The 15,984-nt window shown below is 47.2% G+C and overlaps 1 protein-coding gene and 1 long non-coding RNA gene across 7 annotated transcripts in view; one reads left to right on the forward strand and one right to left on the reverse strand.

The window, feature by feature from the left end:
- PRUNE2 (prune homolog 2 with BCH domain) overlaps positions 1-15,984 on the reverse strand; it is a 276,297-nt gene that overhangs the window by 78,950 nt on the left and 181,363 nt on the right. For all 6 annotated transcript variants that reach the window (XM_086685029.1, XM_086685030.1, XM_086685028.1 and 3 more), the window contains exons 7-9: positions 12,786-12,944; positions 2,590-9,157; positions 1,458-2,223 (exon numbers count right to left, since the gene is read on the reverse strand). In XM_086685029.1, the coding sequence (XP_086541155.1) occupies positions 1,458-2,223; positions 2,590-9,157; positions 12,786-12,944 (7,493 nt within the window). The remainder of the gene's footprint in view (positions 1-1,457; positions 2,224-2,589; positions 9,158-12,785; positions 12,945-15,984) is intronic.
- Positions 1,969-15,702, forward strand: LOC112868728 (uncharacterized). The gene is made up of 2 exons (XR_003224331.2): positions 1,969-2,082; positions 13,429-15,702. It is a non-coding gene; the product is annotated as an uncharacterized LOC112868728 (long non-coding RNA).

Genomic DNA, 15,984 nt, shown 5'->3' on the forward strand with positions numbered 1-15,984 from the left:
CCTTACTCTCTACCCCTGCTGTTCCTTCTTGCTTTTTGTATTCCTTTCATGGGGAAATGTCGTTTGTGAACACCACAGCTCTCCCGGACACAGTCTGTTTACACACAAAGTAAGTTCACACAAATGGAAACTTGAAGAAAGCCTTGAGATCCTCCAGCCCAACCCACCAATTTTATGCATGACGAAATCTGAGCGTAGGGTTAATCCTAAAATACATAACCAGTCATGGCAGAGCCAGGCTGGAATCTGGATTCTTCGACTCACAATGAGTACATGGTATGCATAGTTCTTTATACTCCCTAAATGAGTGGGAAAAAGATACCTTCTTTTCCACTGTATTTTAATTTTTTTTTAATGTATATTCATTTTTGAAAGACAGAGAGAGCGAGCACAAGCAGGGGTGGGGCAGAGAGACAGGGGGACACAGAATCTGAAACAGGCTCCAGGCTCTGAGCTGTCAGCCCAGAGCCCGAAGCGGGGCTCGAACTCACGAATCGCGAGATCATGACCTGAGCCGAGGTCGGACCCTCAACCGACTGAGGCACCCAGGCGCCCCTCCACTGTATTTTTAAAGAGGAAAGATGACCTTCCCCTTTACTGGTCACATTTTCCCTTTTGTCCCTGGGAGGAAGAGGGCTTTATCGGGACAAATGAAAAGAAATGAACGACCCTCATTGGTATCAACAGGGCCTTGGAGCTTGAGGACAGAGATCACATCCCGTTCCCTGCTATATATCCACCAGCTACCCAGAAACTCGCACGAAGCAGAGGCTCAGACACCATATGATGAATGAACGAACGAACGAACGAACGAACAAATGAATCACTTGTTTGCCAACCTTCCAGCCAATTGGGGAGTGAAGGTTTCCCACTGAGATTTTTGAGCTTGCTGAGGCGTCTCCTTAGCCCCAAGGAGTCAGGTAGGTGTCGCAGAGAATCAGAAGTGCCTTTTATGTAAGATAGGCAGTGTGTCTGTTGGAAAACTATTGGCTTTGGACGTGAAAAACCTTCGAAGCCCAGAGGGTTCACTCTGATTCTTCGAGGCGCCCTCACCAGTGTGTGCAAAATAAAGGGGATAATACCCAACGCCTCAGGGGTGTTGGAAATATTAAGTGAGATGCTGTGAGCAAAGTGCCCTCCCCTTTCTGGTTCCCGATGCCTGTTTAAGAGTAAAATAGGTATTGAGTAGGTGGTGTAAGTGGAAGGATTGGAAGGGTAAAGTACAGACTCTGGGTGGAAATTGAAGGGGCTTTTTTGGCTCAACACACACACAAAGTATCATTGTCTTTGTGGCCACTGTCTTTGAAGCCGCTGCTTCTCCTGAGGGTTTACAATACATAGAAGCAAAGCTCCCATCATCTACGTATTCTTCATATTCCACAGGCCTTCACCATTTCCCCAGTTTTCGAACACGATGTTTTTCAGGAAAAAATAAATAAATCTAGCTTTCTGCTTACCCATTCGGTCTCAGCTTCCTCGTTCCGGGCTCAAGAAACTCTGTCTCCTCCTCCATTTCCGTTTCAAGGATCATGTTTTTCTGAGAAGGCTGTGGTGAAAGCATTTCCCAGTCATTGTCATGGGCGACAGCCTGCAGCATAACTGCATCTGGGTCAGCCCCGCCGCCGCGGCTCTTGTTCTTCCGCGATTGGCTGCCCAGACCAGAGGCCTCCTCTAGGGCTAAGGATTCCAGAGGCTTCATGCCTCCTAGAACTTGCATCTGGGCACCCTCGCCCACGCCACAATCAGAGGTTGACTCCACAGCTTGGCCAGCCCATCCAGGCCCTGAGTTCCTAGCTTCCAACGACTCGTCACCAACCTCGCTATGGCCCAAGACCATCCAATTCTGGTCTTGCCCAGGGCTTTCAAGAGCGGCTCTCTTCTCACCTTGGGGAGACAGTCTCTCTGCAGAATGATCTCGTCTTTCATTTAAAGAGGCAAGCTGACATGAATCCGGGAAGCCGGCCAGCTGAGTTCCTGACATCTCTTCTTCAGAACCTGCGTGAAACTCGTCTAATTCAGATGTGTTTTCTCTTGCCTCGCAGGCCTCTGGCTTTGCGGGTGAATTTTCTTCATGGTTGACAAGTATGTAACCCATGTGTGCCGCGTGATTATCTTCATTCCTCTCTGTGTACCTTTCTTCCCTGGATTCCGCTGTTACCTGCTCAGGCCCTTGGGTCGGAATTCTTTTTTCTTCTTCCAATTCTGATATTCCCTTGCTGGCACCTAGAAGCGGAAGGTGAAGGGGAGAAGAGGAGAACAAGCCTTCATGAACACGTCATGAGATGTGTGATCTTTGCAAATGCCCCATCTAAGGGGAGAGAAATTTAAGAACTTTTTTAGGGTTTTTTGTTTGTTTGTTTGTTTGTTTGTTTGTTTGGAGAGCTGTTTCATTTTCTCATAGGCTCTGAGAAAGGTATTACAGGAGCAGCAGACATTATGACTGCTGTGACACAGGACTAGGGGAGGCATGCATTGCAAATGAAGTTAGTTCCTCCCTTCCCCGCGTTGGTAGGAAAAGCTCAGTTTACAAATATGTTAATTGCGTGAAAACAGCAGTTTCTGGGGGTGGAGGAATGGGTTGTTTCTTACCATTTGGTGGTCCTACGTCTCCACCTGCTGGTGAATCCGAATTATCTGTCTCTACTTCCCAGTCGATGTTGGACGGAGACAGCTCAAGGTTGGGGTGGGCTCCCGCTGGCAAAGAAACGGACTCGGGGTCTTCATGAATATGCAGGACAACCAGTTGTCCAGGCTGTCTGTTGGGGGTCTCGGCGTGGTTTTCTTTGCTTTTTTGATCAGGAAGGGCGGAAAGCAGCATCTCGGCTGCTTCGGGCCCTAGAGACTCGTCCTCTGGAGACTCGGCTTCCTCTGTTGTTTTGACACCAAGGGTAGGTTCTGTGAGATAGGACAAATCAAAGGGGGGTGTGTAAGGTGCCAGCGAATGCTTCAGGGTGTCTTCTTCCAAGGGAGGGTCACCGCCATAGAGAAAATACTCAGGCTCTTTCATTAAATCTTCATCGATATTTTGGCCCATGACATCATATTCGAAATCACCCCACGAGGCTTCAGACGAACAGACCTCTTGCTTCCCTGCATCCCCGTCAACTGGCGTTTCTGGATTGCCCTCAGATAATGTCAATTTACTCATGTCATCTATTGTGCCCGTGGATGTGTTAAGACCTGAGGCATCGCTGAAGCTGTGGTCAAAGGCAGCTTCGCTTATGTCCAGGCAAGTGTCTGAAGCTAACGGGGCGTCAGGAACCGTGGCAGAATTCTCAGTAGCAAAAAGTTGCTCCTCGTCCAACAAGGCTCCTGCATCTGTCTGACTCTCAGGAGAGAGGCCCTCTGACACCAACAAGCTGTTGCTGTCCATCGCAGGCTCCTGGAGAGTTACAGAAATACCGGTCCCCACGTTTTCCATCATTGGGATTGTTCTCTCAACGAGTTCCAAAGCCGGTGCTACATCTGGGGCAGCAGCTTTGTCTGCTGCTTTTAAACCTGCATTGCCTTCACCATTTATTTCAGAAGGTTCAGGAGAACCTCTCTGAGAGGCAGGCTGAGATGAGCCACTTATGTTCACTTGATCACTGATCGGAGGCAGTGGGATTACATTTTCGGAATATAGTTCTGAATCGTATGGGACAAATTCCTGCCCAGGCTCCCGATTGGGTTCTTCATCCATCTTTGGCTCGGTGAGATATAACTCACTGGCTTCCCCTTCCGGTCCCACTCCAGCCCTGACGAGCGGTTCAGTCTCTTGCTTTGCTTCATGATCATGGCATATATCAGGGCTGTTGGAAGCCTGAGAGTTGCTGTCACGGTCACAGTGGGTCAGTATATCTGGATTCTCACCATCTGCTTTCAAACTGAAGGGCTGCTTAGCATCTATCCACAAGTCAGGCGAAGCTGAGGCCAGTTGCCCACCCTCCTGGAAGTTGCCGTGTAAAATATCTGGAACGAATGTGCCTTCGGGGCTCTCCCTAGGAGGACAGACATCCCATTCAGAGCCCGACTTCTTTATCAACTGGGTGGAAGAACTGACAGCCGGGAAATCTTCTGAGGCAATGCTGGAATTTGTTATTTCACTGGGGTACGATTTTTCTTCTTCCCACCGATTTGTTTCTTGACACTCCACGGTCAAAACATTAGATACGACACATTCATTTTCATCTGTGTGAGTAAACGTTGCGTCTGGCTGATCCCAGACGGACAGCGCTGTATTCTGACTCTGCTGCTCTTGGGTAGGTGTTTCAGAAGTCAGCTGTTCACCAGCAGAAGACAAGAAGGTTTGCTCTCTAGCATCCTTTTCTTTCATTTGGTCCAGTATCACAAGCTGGCCAAGCTGATCCGCTTCTGGGTCTGGCTGTCTCGGTTGAATGTTCCAGAGTTGCTCATGGGAGTTCTCCTCATTTTTCTCCAGAAAGGGTGACCGATGTTCATCACCGAAGGGCTGAGTGCAATGCGTTTCCATGGGTTCAATATCACCCTGGGTGGGTACTCCCCAGGGACCCACTTTGTGGTATACTGAAGAATTCATCTCTAACACACTACTTGGGTTGGGCAATTCCCTTTCAAATGTGCTCTCCATCGGTCGTCCTTCTTGTAGAGAGGCATTCCACCGCTCGGAGCGCTCAGCTGAGAAGCCAAGTGTTTCCAGTTTGGAATAATTCTCATTCTTTGATTCGCTTTTGGGAGATAGCTGCCAGGTGGTCTCTCCCGTCTTCCCTGTTTCTGGAGAAGATCTCATCTCTGTATCTACTGCTGTAACCTGTAGTTCGGTCTCCTTTAGCGGTGAGAAATTCCGGTGATCGGGGCTGCTTTGTTGGTTGTCACAGAATGGGTCTGGCTTGTTCTCTCTTGCTTCTGAATTGCCTACATACGCAGGACACTCCTCAGACTTGGGATCAGCGGTGGCCAAGAACTTATTAGGTTCATTCACTGAATCCCAAGCTCTGGGGTCGCTCTGAGCAACTTGGCAAGTGCCCAAGTGGACCTCTTTCTCCACTGACTCTTCATCACCTATGCTGTCGTCATCAGAACCTGAACTTGTTGAAATGAACTTGGCATCCTCTGGCTGCACGGTTTTAGGAAGGTCATGGTCATTTTTCTCCTGATGGCTAACCACTAGATACCTTTCCTGATATGCCTCGGAATACTCAGAACATTTGCCTGTTTCAGGGCTGGATACAGACGAAAAGGAATCACCATCTACTGAGTCATTCCAAATCTCTAAAAATTTAGGAACCTTGAGATCTAAGCTCTTTTCAAACCTGTCCATTCTGTTTTTGTCCAGGTCCTCCATTTCAGTAATTACTTCTATTTGGCCATCAGTAGTAATTAGTTCAGATTCTTGGTGACTCTGTTTGCTCCAATCATCTTGATTCTGCTCCTGATGCCCCATATTGGGTCCATGTTCCCAGGAAGGCAATGGAGCTGAGGAATCATTTAGGCCAGGACTCGATGCACTCGAATGTGTATACTCACTAGAAATACTATCTCTGCGATAATTTCCTGATGAAGAAGCTCCTGGAAGGCTGTTTTCAGTACTCTCAACTTCAAGACTCTTAGTAATCTCAGAATTTGGGACATTGACCTGCACATCACTGTCTACAGAGCCATCCCAAATGTCAAGGCTTTGGGGACATTCATGGCGTGGCTCTTGGCTCACTCTCTCTGGTTCCAGAACGTTACACTCTTCAGTGCTCTCAAGACTCATTTCAGGGAAAGATACAGTTTTTGTTAAATTCAGCCCAAGCCCACTGGAAGTGTCAGTGGCGTCATCTGAATTTCTGTGATACGGGAGGGGCTTGTCACAGGTCTCTTCTGCCCGCAGGTCATTTGTGGACACTTCTGCGCGCACATCACAGGAACCTGGATTGTAAGACCCCCTCTCGTGCTCTAAAATCTCCTGGGGTTCCTCAGTCTGAGGGCTGGAAGGGACTGAGAGAGAGTTGATTTTGCCGGACTCATCACAGATTTCTTGATGTTCAGATGCAACCGGGGAAGAGCCTTCCCGGTCACTTTGTCCTTTTCCAGACTGCTCCGAAGCTCCGTCTGTCATCTCCTCCTCACGGAGGTGCTCCCTAGCAGTGGCTCCATGGGCTTCCTCCTCACCTTTGCTTTGTCCACAGCTAGGACCTGTCCATGGATCTGAGGGTCCAAAATGCCCTGGATTCTCAAAGTTGGTTGCCAAGGATGTCGCATCATGTGGCAGGGTTCCTCTGCACGGGTCCTGCTTATCAGGATCAAGTGCACCTGACTCGCCGGCTCCAGAGGCTTCTAGCATGTCTGGGATACAACTGTCCTTAATTTTTTCCGATGAGTTGGGAGTTCCAGAAGGAGATTTGTGTTGTTCAGAATCTGTGACATATGAGGGGCCTGGTAACATTAACGAAGACATGTCAGTATCTCTCATGACGGAGTCCCAAATGCTATCTGCGATCAGCTGTCCACTTTTTTCATTCAGTGTGTGATATCCATTGGCAGGAGTGTCCTTGCTGTGCTCAGAAGGTGCGGGGAGTTCCCAATCCCCCTGATTTGCTTCCTGATACTCCACACCCCATGGCTCCAGCTGTCTCACTGAAAATCGGGTCTCCGGTTCAGCGCTTTCAATCATGTATCCTTGCGCTTGACCTTCACTGGAGATTGCCACACCCGCGCTGCAGTCGTCCCAGTCCAAATCATTATCCATATCGGAGATGGTCGCAGTGGACTGCGTGTCCTCCAGAATCACTCTGTTCCACAAGTCGAGGCTGTCAGGGGCCGCCTGGCGGGAGTTTGTGCTGCTGTGCAGAAGCGTGAGCTGTCGGTTTGTTTCATTGTACAGCTGCATCATGCTGGGGTCGTCGTAACTGGACAGGCTGCTTTCCCCGATGTCATCCTCCATGGAGATGTTCTTATCATCTGTGGGCTCCGTCCTGAGTAAATCCTTCTCGGAGTTGTAAGTGACATTTGTCTCCGAACTGTTATCTGCATCCGGTGAGCCCCACATTTCTAGGTTCCCGGGACCTGAACTAATTCGATTTCTAGGTGGCTGCTGCGGTGACTGGGGAGGCATTTCAGTCTCCCCTGTGGCAGAGTTAGCATCTTGTGACTCAAAACCTCCCTCTTTAGCAAATGGCTTGCTTTCTGTTTCTTTCTCGTCTCCAGCAAATGTTGGCGAAGTGTAGGAGTCAGATGTGGAGTAGTTGGTATCTAAGGGGGAGGGCACCGAATCTTCCCCTATGTTGGATGCACTGTAATCGGGACATTTGTATAAGAAGGAATCTTCCCAAGGTGCCAGGACGTCTGTCCCTCCTTTTTTGATACCCTCCTCAAAAAGGTTCCAGGAGTCTACCTTTTCATACACCTCCCCCCTAATTTTGGGATCCATTAAGCCATTCTGATCTTCCTTTGTCGGTTTGGAACCATTCCACGCGTGGTCCAGATCGGATCTGGGGTTTCCAGATATAAGGATATTATCCCTGGAGTCGTGGTTCTTCTTACCCCAGATTTCTGGGGGTGCTTCATTATTTGCCTCACTGGGTGAATTGTCTTCCGAGGGAAAAGAAAACCCACTTTTTGCCATGGCCCATTCCCTCGGGTCCCTCACAGAAGGCGTCTCACCGCTCGTTGGGTGCAGATTCCAGGTATTTGCCAAAGCTTTGGTGCCATCTTCTTTACCAAATGCACTCCAGGCTGGGAATGACACCGCAGCGGCTGGTTCCCCATCTTCCGTGGGATTTCCCCACGGCTCCGGCATCGCCGTGGGAGAGCGATCAGAACGCCACAAGGCAGCAAAGTCTTCGATCAGGTGGTGTGCCCCCTGAGGAGAAGCGCTGGGCAGATTCGATTTCTCTGTGGGCACGTTCTGAAACTGTAAGTGGTCCTCATTTTGGTCCTGAATATTATGGCTGCCCAGCCCAGGCTGACCAAATTCAGACTCCCAGGGACTTGACTTTGGGAAATCGAGACTCTTTGGTGGAAATATAGAATCTGAGGCTCTCCTGTCCACTGGGCTTGGCTTATGGTCTTTCCATGACTCGGGGCTCTGGAAGACAGACTCCTGTTCACTAGAACTCCATGTGTCTGCAATATTTTTAGAGTCAATTTCCAAGCCACCCCACCAGCTGCTGCACCGTGCACGGGTCTGAGGTGGCCCTATGTGACCCGCGTCTACTGCTTTTGGGGTCACACTTTCTGGGTAGAGTAGAGCTGGTTCTTCCGTGGATGGTGAACTTTCTACAAAGCTATTCATAGGTGTTGGTGGGACCCGCTTTCCAATATTTTTCAGCCTTTCTGGTGAAGGAGATTTATCTCCCACAAAACCTGTCAGGCTCACATTTCTTTCAGAGTTATCCTCGGGACTTTCTGGTCTCTGAACAAATTCCTCATCAAATTCCACAAGGTCATCTTTGCCAGCCTCTGACAAAAGTGAACTGGATGAATATTTGGACATGTCCATCCCTATCCCATTGATTTCTTTAGGCCCCGTCGGGGGTTGTCCTTCTGATGAATCACTATTGGGGAAGAAGTCATCTGCAGGAGAGTAGTCTGCAGAATGAGAAGATGGTTGGGACTGCCCAGAAGCCATGGTTGCTGAGTCAAAGTTGAAGAGGTCAAAGGATTCCCTGTGTTCTCCAGACCGGGCATGCTCCTCTGGGACTGCTCCTTCGGGGATGGGACTATAGGAGTCAAACCCTGGGAGGAGGCTGTGGTGAGGCCCAGCACCTTCTCCCACTGGACTGTCATCACTGAGGAAAACCGAGCTCTCCTTGGATGAACGGCTGCTCCTAATGGTGGCCAACCCGCTATCTGGGCTGACGAGGTCGATGTTTACATCCACCTGAGCCTGATTAGAATCGTTGAGATCTGGAGGGTTTTCTATGAAATTCACGGAGCTGGGCTGTGGCTCTATGTCAGAACCATACAGCTCCATAATCCCGGAAGATCCCTGGGACAATGGGGCGCTGCCTGCCACGGCTTCCGTTGAGGACGTCCGACTGTTGGAGACCATCTCTGGACATCTCCTGTTGATGACTTCCTTGACGAGAAGGAGCACCTGATCACAGGTCACCAACGGGTTCTCCTGCTGGTACACCAGGATCTCATCACAGCCACATTCAAAGGGCTCCAGCTCCAGGCAAGGGTTCTGGCTTTCTTCCAGTTCGCAGCAGATCTGTCAGGGAGGCACAGGGGTTTGTGTGAGCACTCAGGCACCCCTTGCATCTTCCTTAACTTTTCTTAATATAAAACTGATCTGGGTTCATCCGTCTACAAAGAAGATCTCAAACAACTGAAAACTGCATAACGTAAGACACGGAAAGTCCCACTTACTATACCACCGGCTCTTCCTACAATCCCATCCAACTGGCTCTTCTTTGAACTCAAAATCCCACTGCTCAATTTTGCTTGCTTCTGAAAGTTACAGGTTAAGAGACTGCCACCATTTAAATCCTTTCCTTGTCGTAATATGATACCGCCTTCCAACGGGAGTGCCAGTTAAGTTTGCAAAAAGCAGAGAGAATGCTGGTTGCTGAGAACTAGGGGAACACGTGTGAGAATAAGGGGCAATCAGGTGGACAAAGGGCTTTTGTTTAGGACCAGGCACCGGGGACCTGCTTTTGCCTCGGAAAGCCTCGTAAGGGGAAGGAGAACATAGGAAAGAGAAAGCTACCAGAGGTGGAACCTCCTAACAGCACTTCGGGGCCCCAACTGTCTCTTCCCGCCCCAGGGAGCATCGACGGGGAGCCTGGAACAGACAAAGCTCACCTGGGAGGCCAAGAGAATGTGTGACAGCTGGCGTGAGGCCAGAACTGGGCTGCAGCTCTATGATGTTTTTAGGAAATGTCAGGGAAATTTGGCACACTGGGCTTTTGAAATGGCCCCACAGGGTCAGTGGCGGTAACAACAACAATAGTAATAATACATTTGTTATTATCATCATCACATAGATGACGATGATAATAATAATTAACACTGATTGAGTGTTTCCATATGCCAGGCACAGTTTAAAGGTTTTATGTGCATTATCTTCTCTAATCCTCAAAATAATTCTGTTACAAGGTAGGGATCCTTTGTCCCTGTTTTGCCAATGATCAAACAGAGACCCAGCGAGGTTAAATAACTTGTAGTTAATTTTTTTTTTTTTAATTTTTTTTTCAACATTTATTTATTTTTGGGACAGAGAGAGACAGAGCATGAACGGGGGAGGGGCAGAGAGAGAGGGAGACACAGAATCGGAAACAGGCCCCAGGCTCCGAGCCATCAGCCCAGAGCCCGACGAGGGGCTCGAACTCACGGACCGCGAGATCGTGACCTGGCTGAAGTCGGACGCTTAACCGACTGCGCCACCCAGGCGTCCCAAATAACTTGTAGTTAACAACTAAAGGAGCCACGTTTTGAACTCTGCAGAGGCTGACTTTTCATCAACGGTGAACACGTGGACACAGAGGGATTCTCTAGAGTAGTCTTGACCTTGTTCTGCTCAGTGGAACCGTCTCTCAAGTGATGGCTGGGGAAGCCCGTGGGGAAGAAGAGAGGGAGGCAGGGCAGAGCTGGCCTTTACCTGCTCTCCCACTTTTGTCTGTTTTAGATTAACCAATTTTTAAACCGATTTGCTGCTAAAAGTGATTTGAAAACCACCATGGTGGAGGCTTAGGAGATAGAAGTCTGCCCCTAGGAAACCAGTGACCAAAGGTAAATAGAGCTTTGGAACCCAGTGCAGACAAAAAGCACTGAAAAAGCCACAGGCTGGTGAGGCAACGCACAGATATGTGAGGGTCAGGTCAGAAGGGAGGGTAGAAAACATCTGTAGCAGGAGCAGGGGCTCTTGCATATTTGGACTGGAGAATGCACAGAGAGTCTGTGAGTACCTACAGTCACATGCACTACAGCCAAGACGGATCTCTCGGGGGACAGAGAGTGACAATGTAGAACAAGAAAGGAGTTGGGGCGCCTGGGTGGCGCAGTCGGTTAAGCGTCCGACTTCAGCCAGGTCACGATCTCGCGGTCCGTGAGTTCGAGCCCCGCGTCGGGCTCTGGGCTGATGGCTCGGAGCCTGGAGCCTGTTTCCGATTCTGTGTCTCCCTCTCTCTCTCTGCCCCTCCCCCGTTCATGCTCTGTCTCTCTCTGTCCCAAAAATAAATAAACGTTGAAAAAAAAAAATTTAAATAAAAAAAAAAAAAAAGAACAAGAAAGGAGTCAAGACTTTGGCTGTAGCCACCTGCGGATAGACCGGTGTCTAATCCGTTAATGAGGAAAGATTAGCGAGAAAACTGTTCTACGCTCATGTCGTCCGTATTATAATGAATCATGTAGGTTCTCATATTAGTTCTTAAGTACACCCAGTTTGGCATTCCAGTGCCCTATTTTGGTTAATTTTGTCTACCTCTTCTACCATTTCCAAAACGTTGGGTTAAACAATTCAGTTGTCAACCGAGAGGAGCTGGCTAATTAACCAGTCAGAATTTTAGTAGCCGGAGACGAGCCAACCTTGATTAAAGCATTAGGTCACCAGTTACTAAACACTGGGCACCAAACAGGTATTCAGACAGGGACTAAACCTTTTTACGTATGACCGAACAGGAGTCCTAAGCAAACATCATCCGCAGGAGGACTTGCCCTTCCTTGGGTGAAAAAAGATACGCTCTTTCTCTTTTCGGATTTAGTCTAGAAGACAAATAGATACGGGGATCTTTTAAAAGGCCTTTTGTGGTCACGAGGGATCAAAGGTGCAGCACGGGGAATATAGTCACTGGGATTAGTGTGCCAGACCTAGTGAGCTTGTGAGCACAGCATAAGGCATGAAGTTGTGGAACCACTATGTTCTACGCCTGTCAACTAAACTTAAGGCAAAAAATAAAAATAAAATAGAATAGAATAGAATTAAAATACAATACGATACAATACAATGCAATAAAATAAAAACAAAATAAAATAACACGCCCTGGGTGGGGATGAAGGGGGTCAAAAGGTATAAGCTTCTGGTTACAAAACAAGTTAAGTCCTGGGGATGTAATGTACAGCATGGCCACTATCATTAATAATAGTGTGCTGTGTATTTGAAAGTTGCTAAAAGAGGAGATTTTAGAAGTCCTCCTCACACAAAAACTTTTTTTGTAACTGTGTATGGCGATGCATGTTAACTAGCCTTCCTGTGGTGGTCACTTCAGAATATACACAAATATCGAATCATTATGTAGTACCCCAGACACTAATACAATGTTGTGTTTCCATTACACCGCAATTTTTTAAAAAGGGCCGATATTTATCTCACTGCCGATTTTAATTAGGCGATTTTTTTTTTTTTTGGTAAGATAGCAATAAAACTAAAAACTAAAACTCTGAAGGAAAGCATTGCAAATGAAACATTTTTATCAGTCAATGGCCCAATGTGCAAAATACCCCCAACATTTCTTTCTTGTTCTTTGATAGTATTTTGTTTTATTTATTTTTTTTATTTTTCAATGTTTATTTATTTTTGAGAGAGACAGGGTGAGCAGGGAAGGGGGCGAGAGAGAGGGGTCAGAGAATCCGAAGCGGGCTCTATGCTGACAGCACATGGCTCAATATGGGGCTCAAACTCACGAACCGTGAGATCACAACCTAAGCCGACGTCTGACGCTCAACCAACTGAGCCACCCAGGCGCCCCTACCCCCAACATTTCTTAAAACTCCCACTCCAGGGCCTTATCTCTTGGGTCCATTTCTCTGGGCCACCAGTGCGTTCCCACGTTCTGCCGCGTGTTGTGACAGCCACCAGGTTAGGAAGCAGTGAAATGGGCCCGAGTGAAGAAGGTCCTTACCTGACTGCACAACTCGAGGTTCTGGGAGTACACGGCAATCTGTCGTCTCGGCTGCTCTTCCTCCGACAGGTAGCTGGCCAGGAGGATGAGGACGTCAAAACCGAACTTGTCTGCAAATGCTTTCAAGTCGCTGCTGATATTGCTGTGAAACATACAGTTCTGAAACAACAACAGGCAATTTGATATTAATGCCAACTGCCTGGCTTTGGGGAGTTGTGCCACCAATCTGTCCGGCGTTGCGATATTTCGTGACAGATACTCATTATCAGACGCAAGCAAGATGGTCACACAAGCTTGCAAACTCTCATGCTCGGGCTTAAAATGACTTTTGCTTGTTTGTTTTCCTAACCCGGGAAAGGAAGGAGTCTTGGCCCTTATTAAGGTAGTTCAGACAAGGAACAAATATCTTAACAGGGTTTTTTTCCCCTAAAATATTTCTTTGAATGTTAACTTTGTAAAAACTACTTTTCCTTGTATTGTTCATAGGATGTAGGAAAGGCTGCTGTTATTGCAACCTATCCCTAGAAAAATAGGAGGAAGTTGTTGTTCTTTATTTGTAATTGTTTCCCAATGATTATTACAACGCCAAGAAGAATCCCTAAGGATGAATCTAGCTGAGTTAATGGTATGCTTTTTATTCCAGGGTAGAAGTCTGGGAGATTTATGGAAGGACTCTGACGTCACATCTTCTTGCTCTAAGAGGCAGCTAAGAAGGAATGAATAATTGTAGAAAAGGAATGAATAATGGTGCTACAGAGCACCCAGACCTGTGGCTCACATCACCTTCAAAAATGTGCCGGTCTCTTTGAGGTTTATGAACTGCAGTGACAACGACTTTGTTGGCAGAGTCGTCTCTCTTTCTTAAAGAAGAGCAGTAAAGACCGTCGGTTAGGCATAATGCCTGGCACATACGAGCTGCTCAGAAAAATGTTTTTGAACGACTAGAGAGACTTACCCACAAAATCTGCCTTTGCTACATAAACCTCTATCCAGCATATATATTCGATCATCATATACAGTCTGTTGCGCTACTCAGTGAAAATCACCACCACGTGCACTCAAGAGATACAAAGGACTCTGTTGATTTCTGTTCTGTTACAAAAGTCATCAGCACTATGCAAGCCACTGGCAAAGTATCAAAGCAATGCAGAAATACATAGCATCAGAAATGAAAGAGCCAGGCACCCCCTCCTCAGCCACTTAGGGAGAGCTAGGCAGGGCACCGCACGTAGGTGCAGGTATTTTCCGCACCCAGATTACTGTTTGTATGTGGTAGCTTCTCGAAACTAGTGGATTTCATATTTGTGCCTCAGATTATTTACCAGCCGCTTAGAATATCTGTAGCGCATGTAATCTGTAATTCTGCTGAGTTGAATCTCAAGGTCTCTGAGGCCCCTGAGAGGCCACATGAGACACCTGCCAGATGTGCTGGCCCAGCCCGTCACCAGCGTCGGCACCTCAAGGAATGTTTGTTGTCTCCTTCTGTGGCAGCCGGCTCTCTAGGCATCTCACCAGACCATTTCACTTTTTGGTCACAAAGCATTGCACAGGGGAACTCACAAAGCTCTCAGGATATATTGTTGCCGAACACTAAAGATCTATTGTACCGACTGGGTAATGAAATTCATGATGTTCAAATACAACAGCTTTTGGAAACATGGGTATCCAAAAGCATAGTGTCAGTTCCCATGCTTTTTATTTATTGTCCAAGTGTCATGATAACAGTCTTTAAACAGAAACTTAAAAAAAGTCCACTCACTCACAATAGAAGTAAATATTTAAGATATTTTTTAAAGTTGCACCTCCTATTATACACAATGTACATTCAATAGATGAAATTATTTCAGATCATCATTATCCCTCAAGACAACCTCCACACTGAGCTTTCTGCCATCAAGAATTATAAAAGCAGACGTTGGGGTGCCTGGATGGCTCAGTCAGTCAAGCAGCTGACTCTTGATTTTGACTCAGGTCATGATCTCACGGTTTGTGAGTTCCGCGCTGACAGCAGGGAGCCTGCTTGGGATTCTCTCTCTCTTCCTCTGTCTCTGCCCCCTCCTGCATCCTCCAGACTGAAGGCTTTGGCCAAAAAGCTGAACAATTTTCCTTTCAAAATATTTTTTTCACTGTGTACATAAAATCCCCCATATGCAGTTATAAACCCTTGAAAGAAGGTCCAACATTTCGAAGAGATTTTCACATTTCCTAACAACTGTCACAAGACTCCCAGCTAGGTCATTTGAACAAAAGAAGGCAGGTTTTACCGGTATCCGAGCACAAGATTAGGATTCATTACATTCAGCATTATTCAAAGCCATACTTGTGGAACATTTGCTATTCAAAACTGTTGGCTGAGCTTCAATCTGTTTGGATTCTTCTGTGTGAAAATGACGGCTCTGGGATCTTGCTGGACTCAAGTCCAACAGCATTGTCAACACCAGCATCTTGTTAAAATGCAGAGGCTGGGGCCATCCCCCAGACTTACTGAAACAGAAACTGCATTTTCCAAAAAATCCTGGGGGATTCAAACGTACATCAGAAATGGGAAAGCAATTTCAAGAAGGGAGGCATTTGTTCACCGATACTGTTTCCTATGAGCATCTATCTGTGGATCCTTTCAATGTTGTCATTTTACTGGGACTTTTACTAACTCACACCATCGGCTCCTGGTTCCTCACACCACTTTCAACATAAAAGTCACCCCAGGAAGGGGGGTGTATTTCTGAGCCACTTTGTGGCAAGTTCTTATTTATTGGGTCCAGTATTGGGTCTCAGATCCTCTATTATGTACCTCAAGAGGTTCTTAGGATCAAGCTCCATGGGGTGACACTCTCTCAGTTTTCCTCTGGGTGGCCCCCAAATCCATACGATCAAGGATTGAAAAAAAAATAAAGCAAAGATTTATGAGACTCCCTTAGGCACGTTGCATGTTACAGTATCTCCAGAACAAAGATCATCAACGACTGTGTCCTACCTACCCTCATAGAACTGTCCAAACCAGAGTGGATCTTCCTGGCGTTAAGATGTCAGGAGGATCGTGTTTAAAACAGAATCAAACGAGGGAATGAGTGAGAATCCTCAGGAATATGGGAGGCAGAATCTGTTCTGCTTTTATGCCGGTGCTGTTTGCATAGGAGATAATTTATTATTGTCTTCTAGCTACGCAGGGAGTCATGTGCTGTGACGGCTCTTATGTTGC

This window comes from Puma concolor, chromosome D4 (assembly GCF_028749965.1).
Source record: "Puma concolor isolate L17-30 chromosome D4, mPumCon1.1.hap2, whole genome shotgun sequence".
In the NCBI taxonomy this organism is placed as follows: Eukaryota; Metazoa; Chordata; class Mammalia; order Carnivora; family Felidae; genus Puma; species Puma concolor.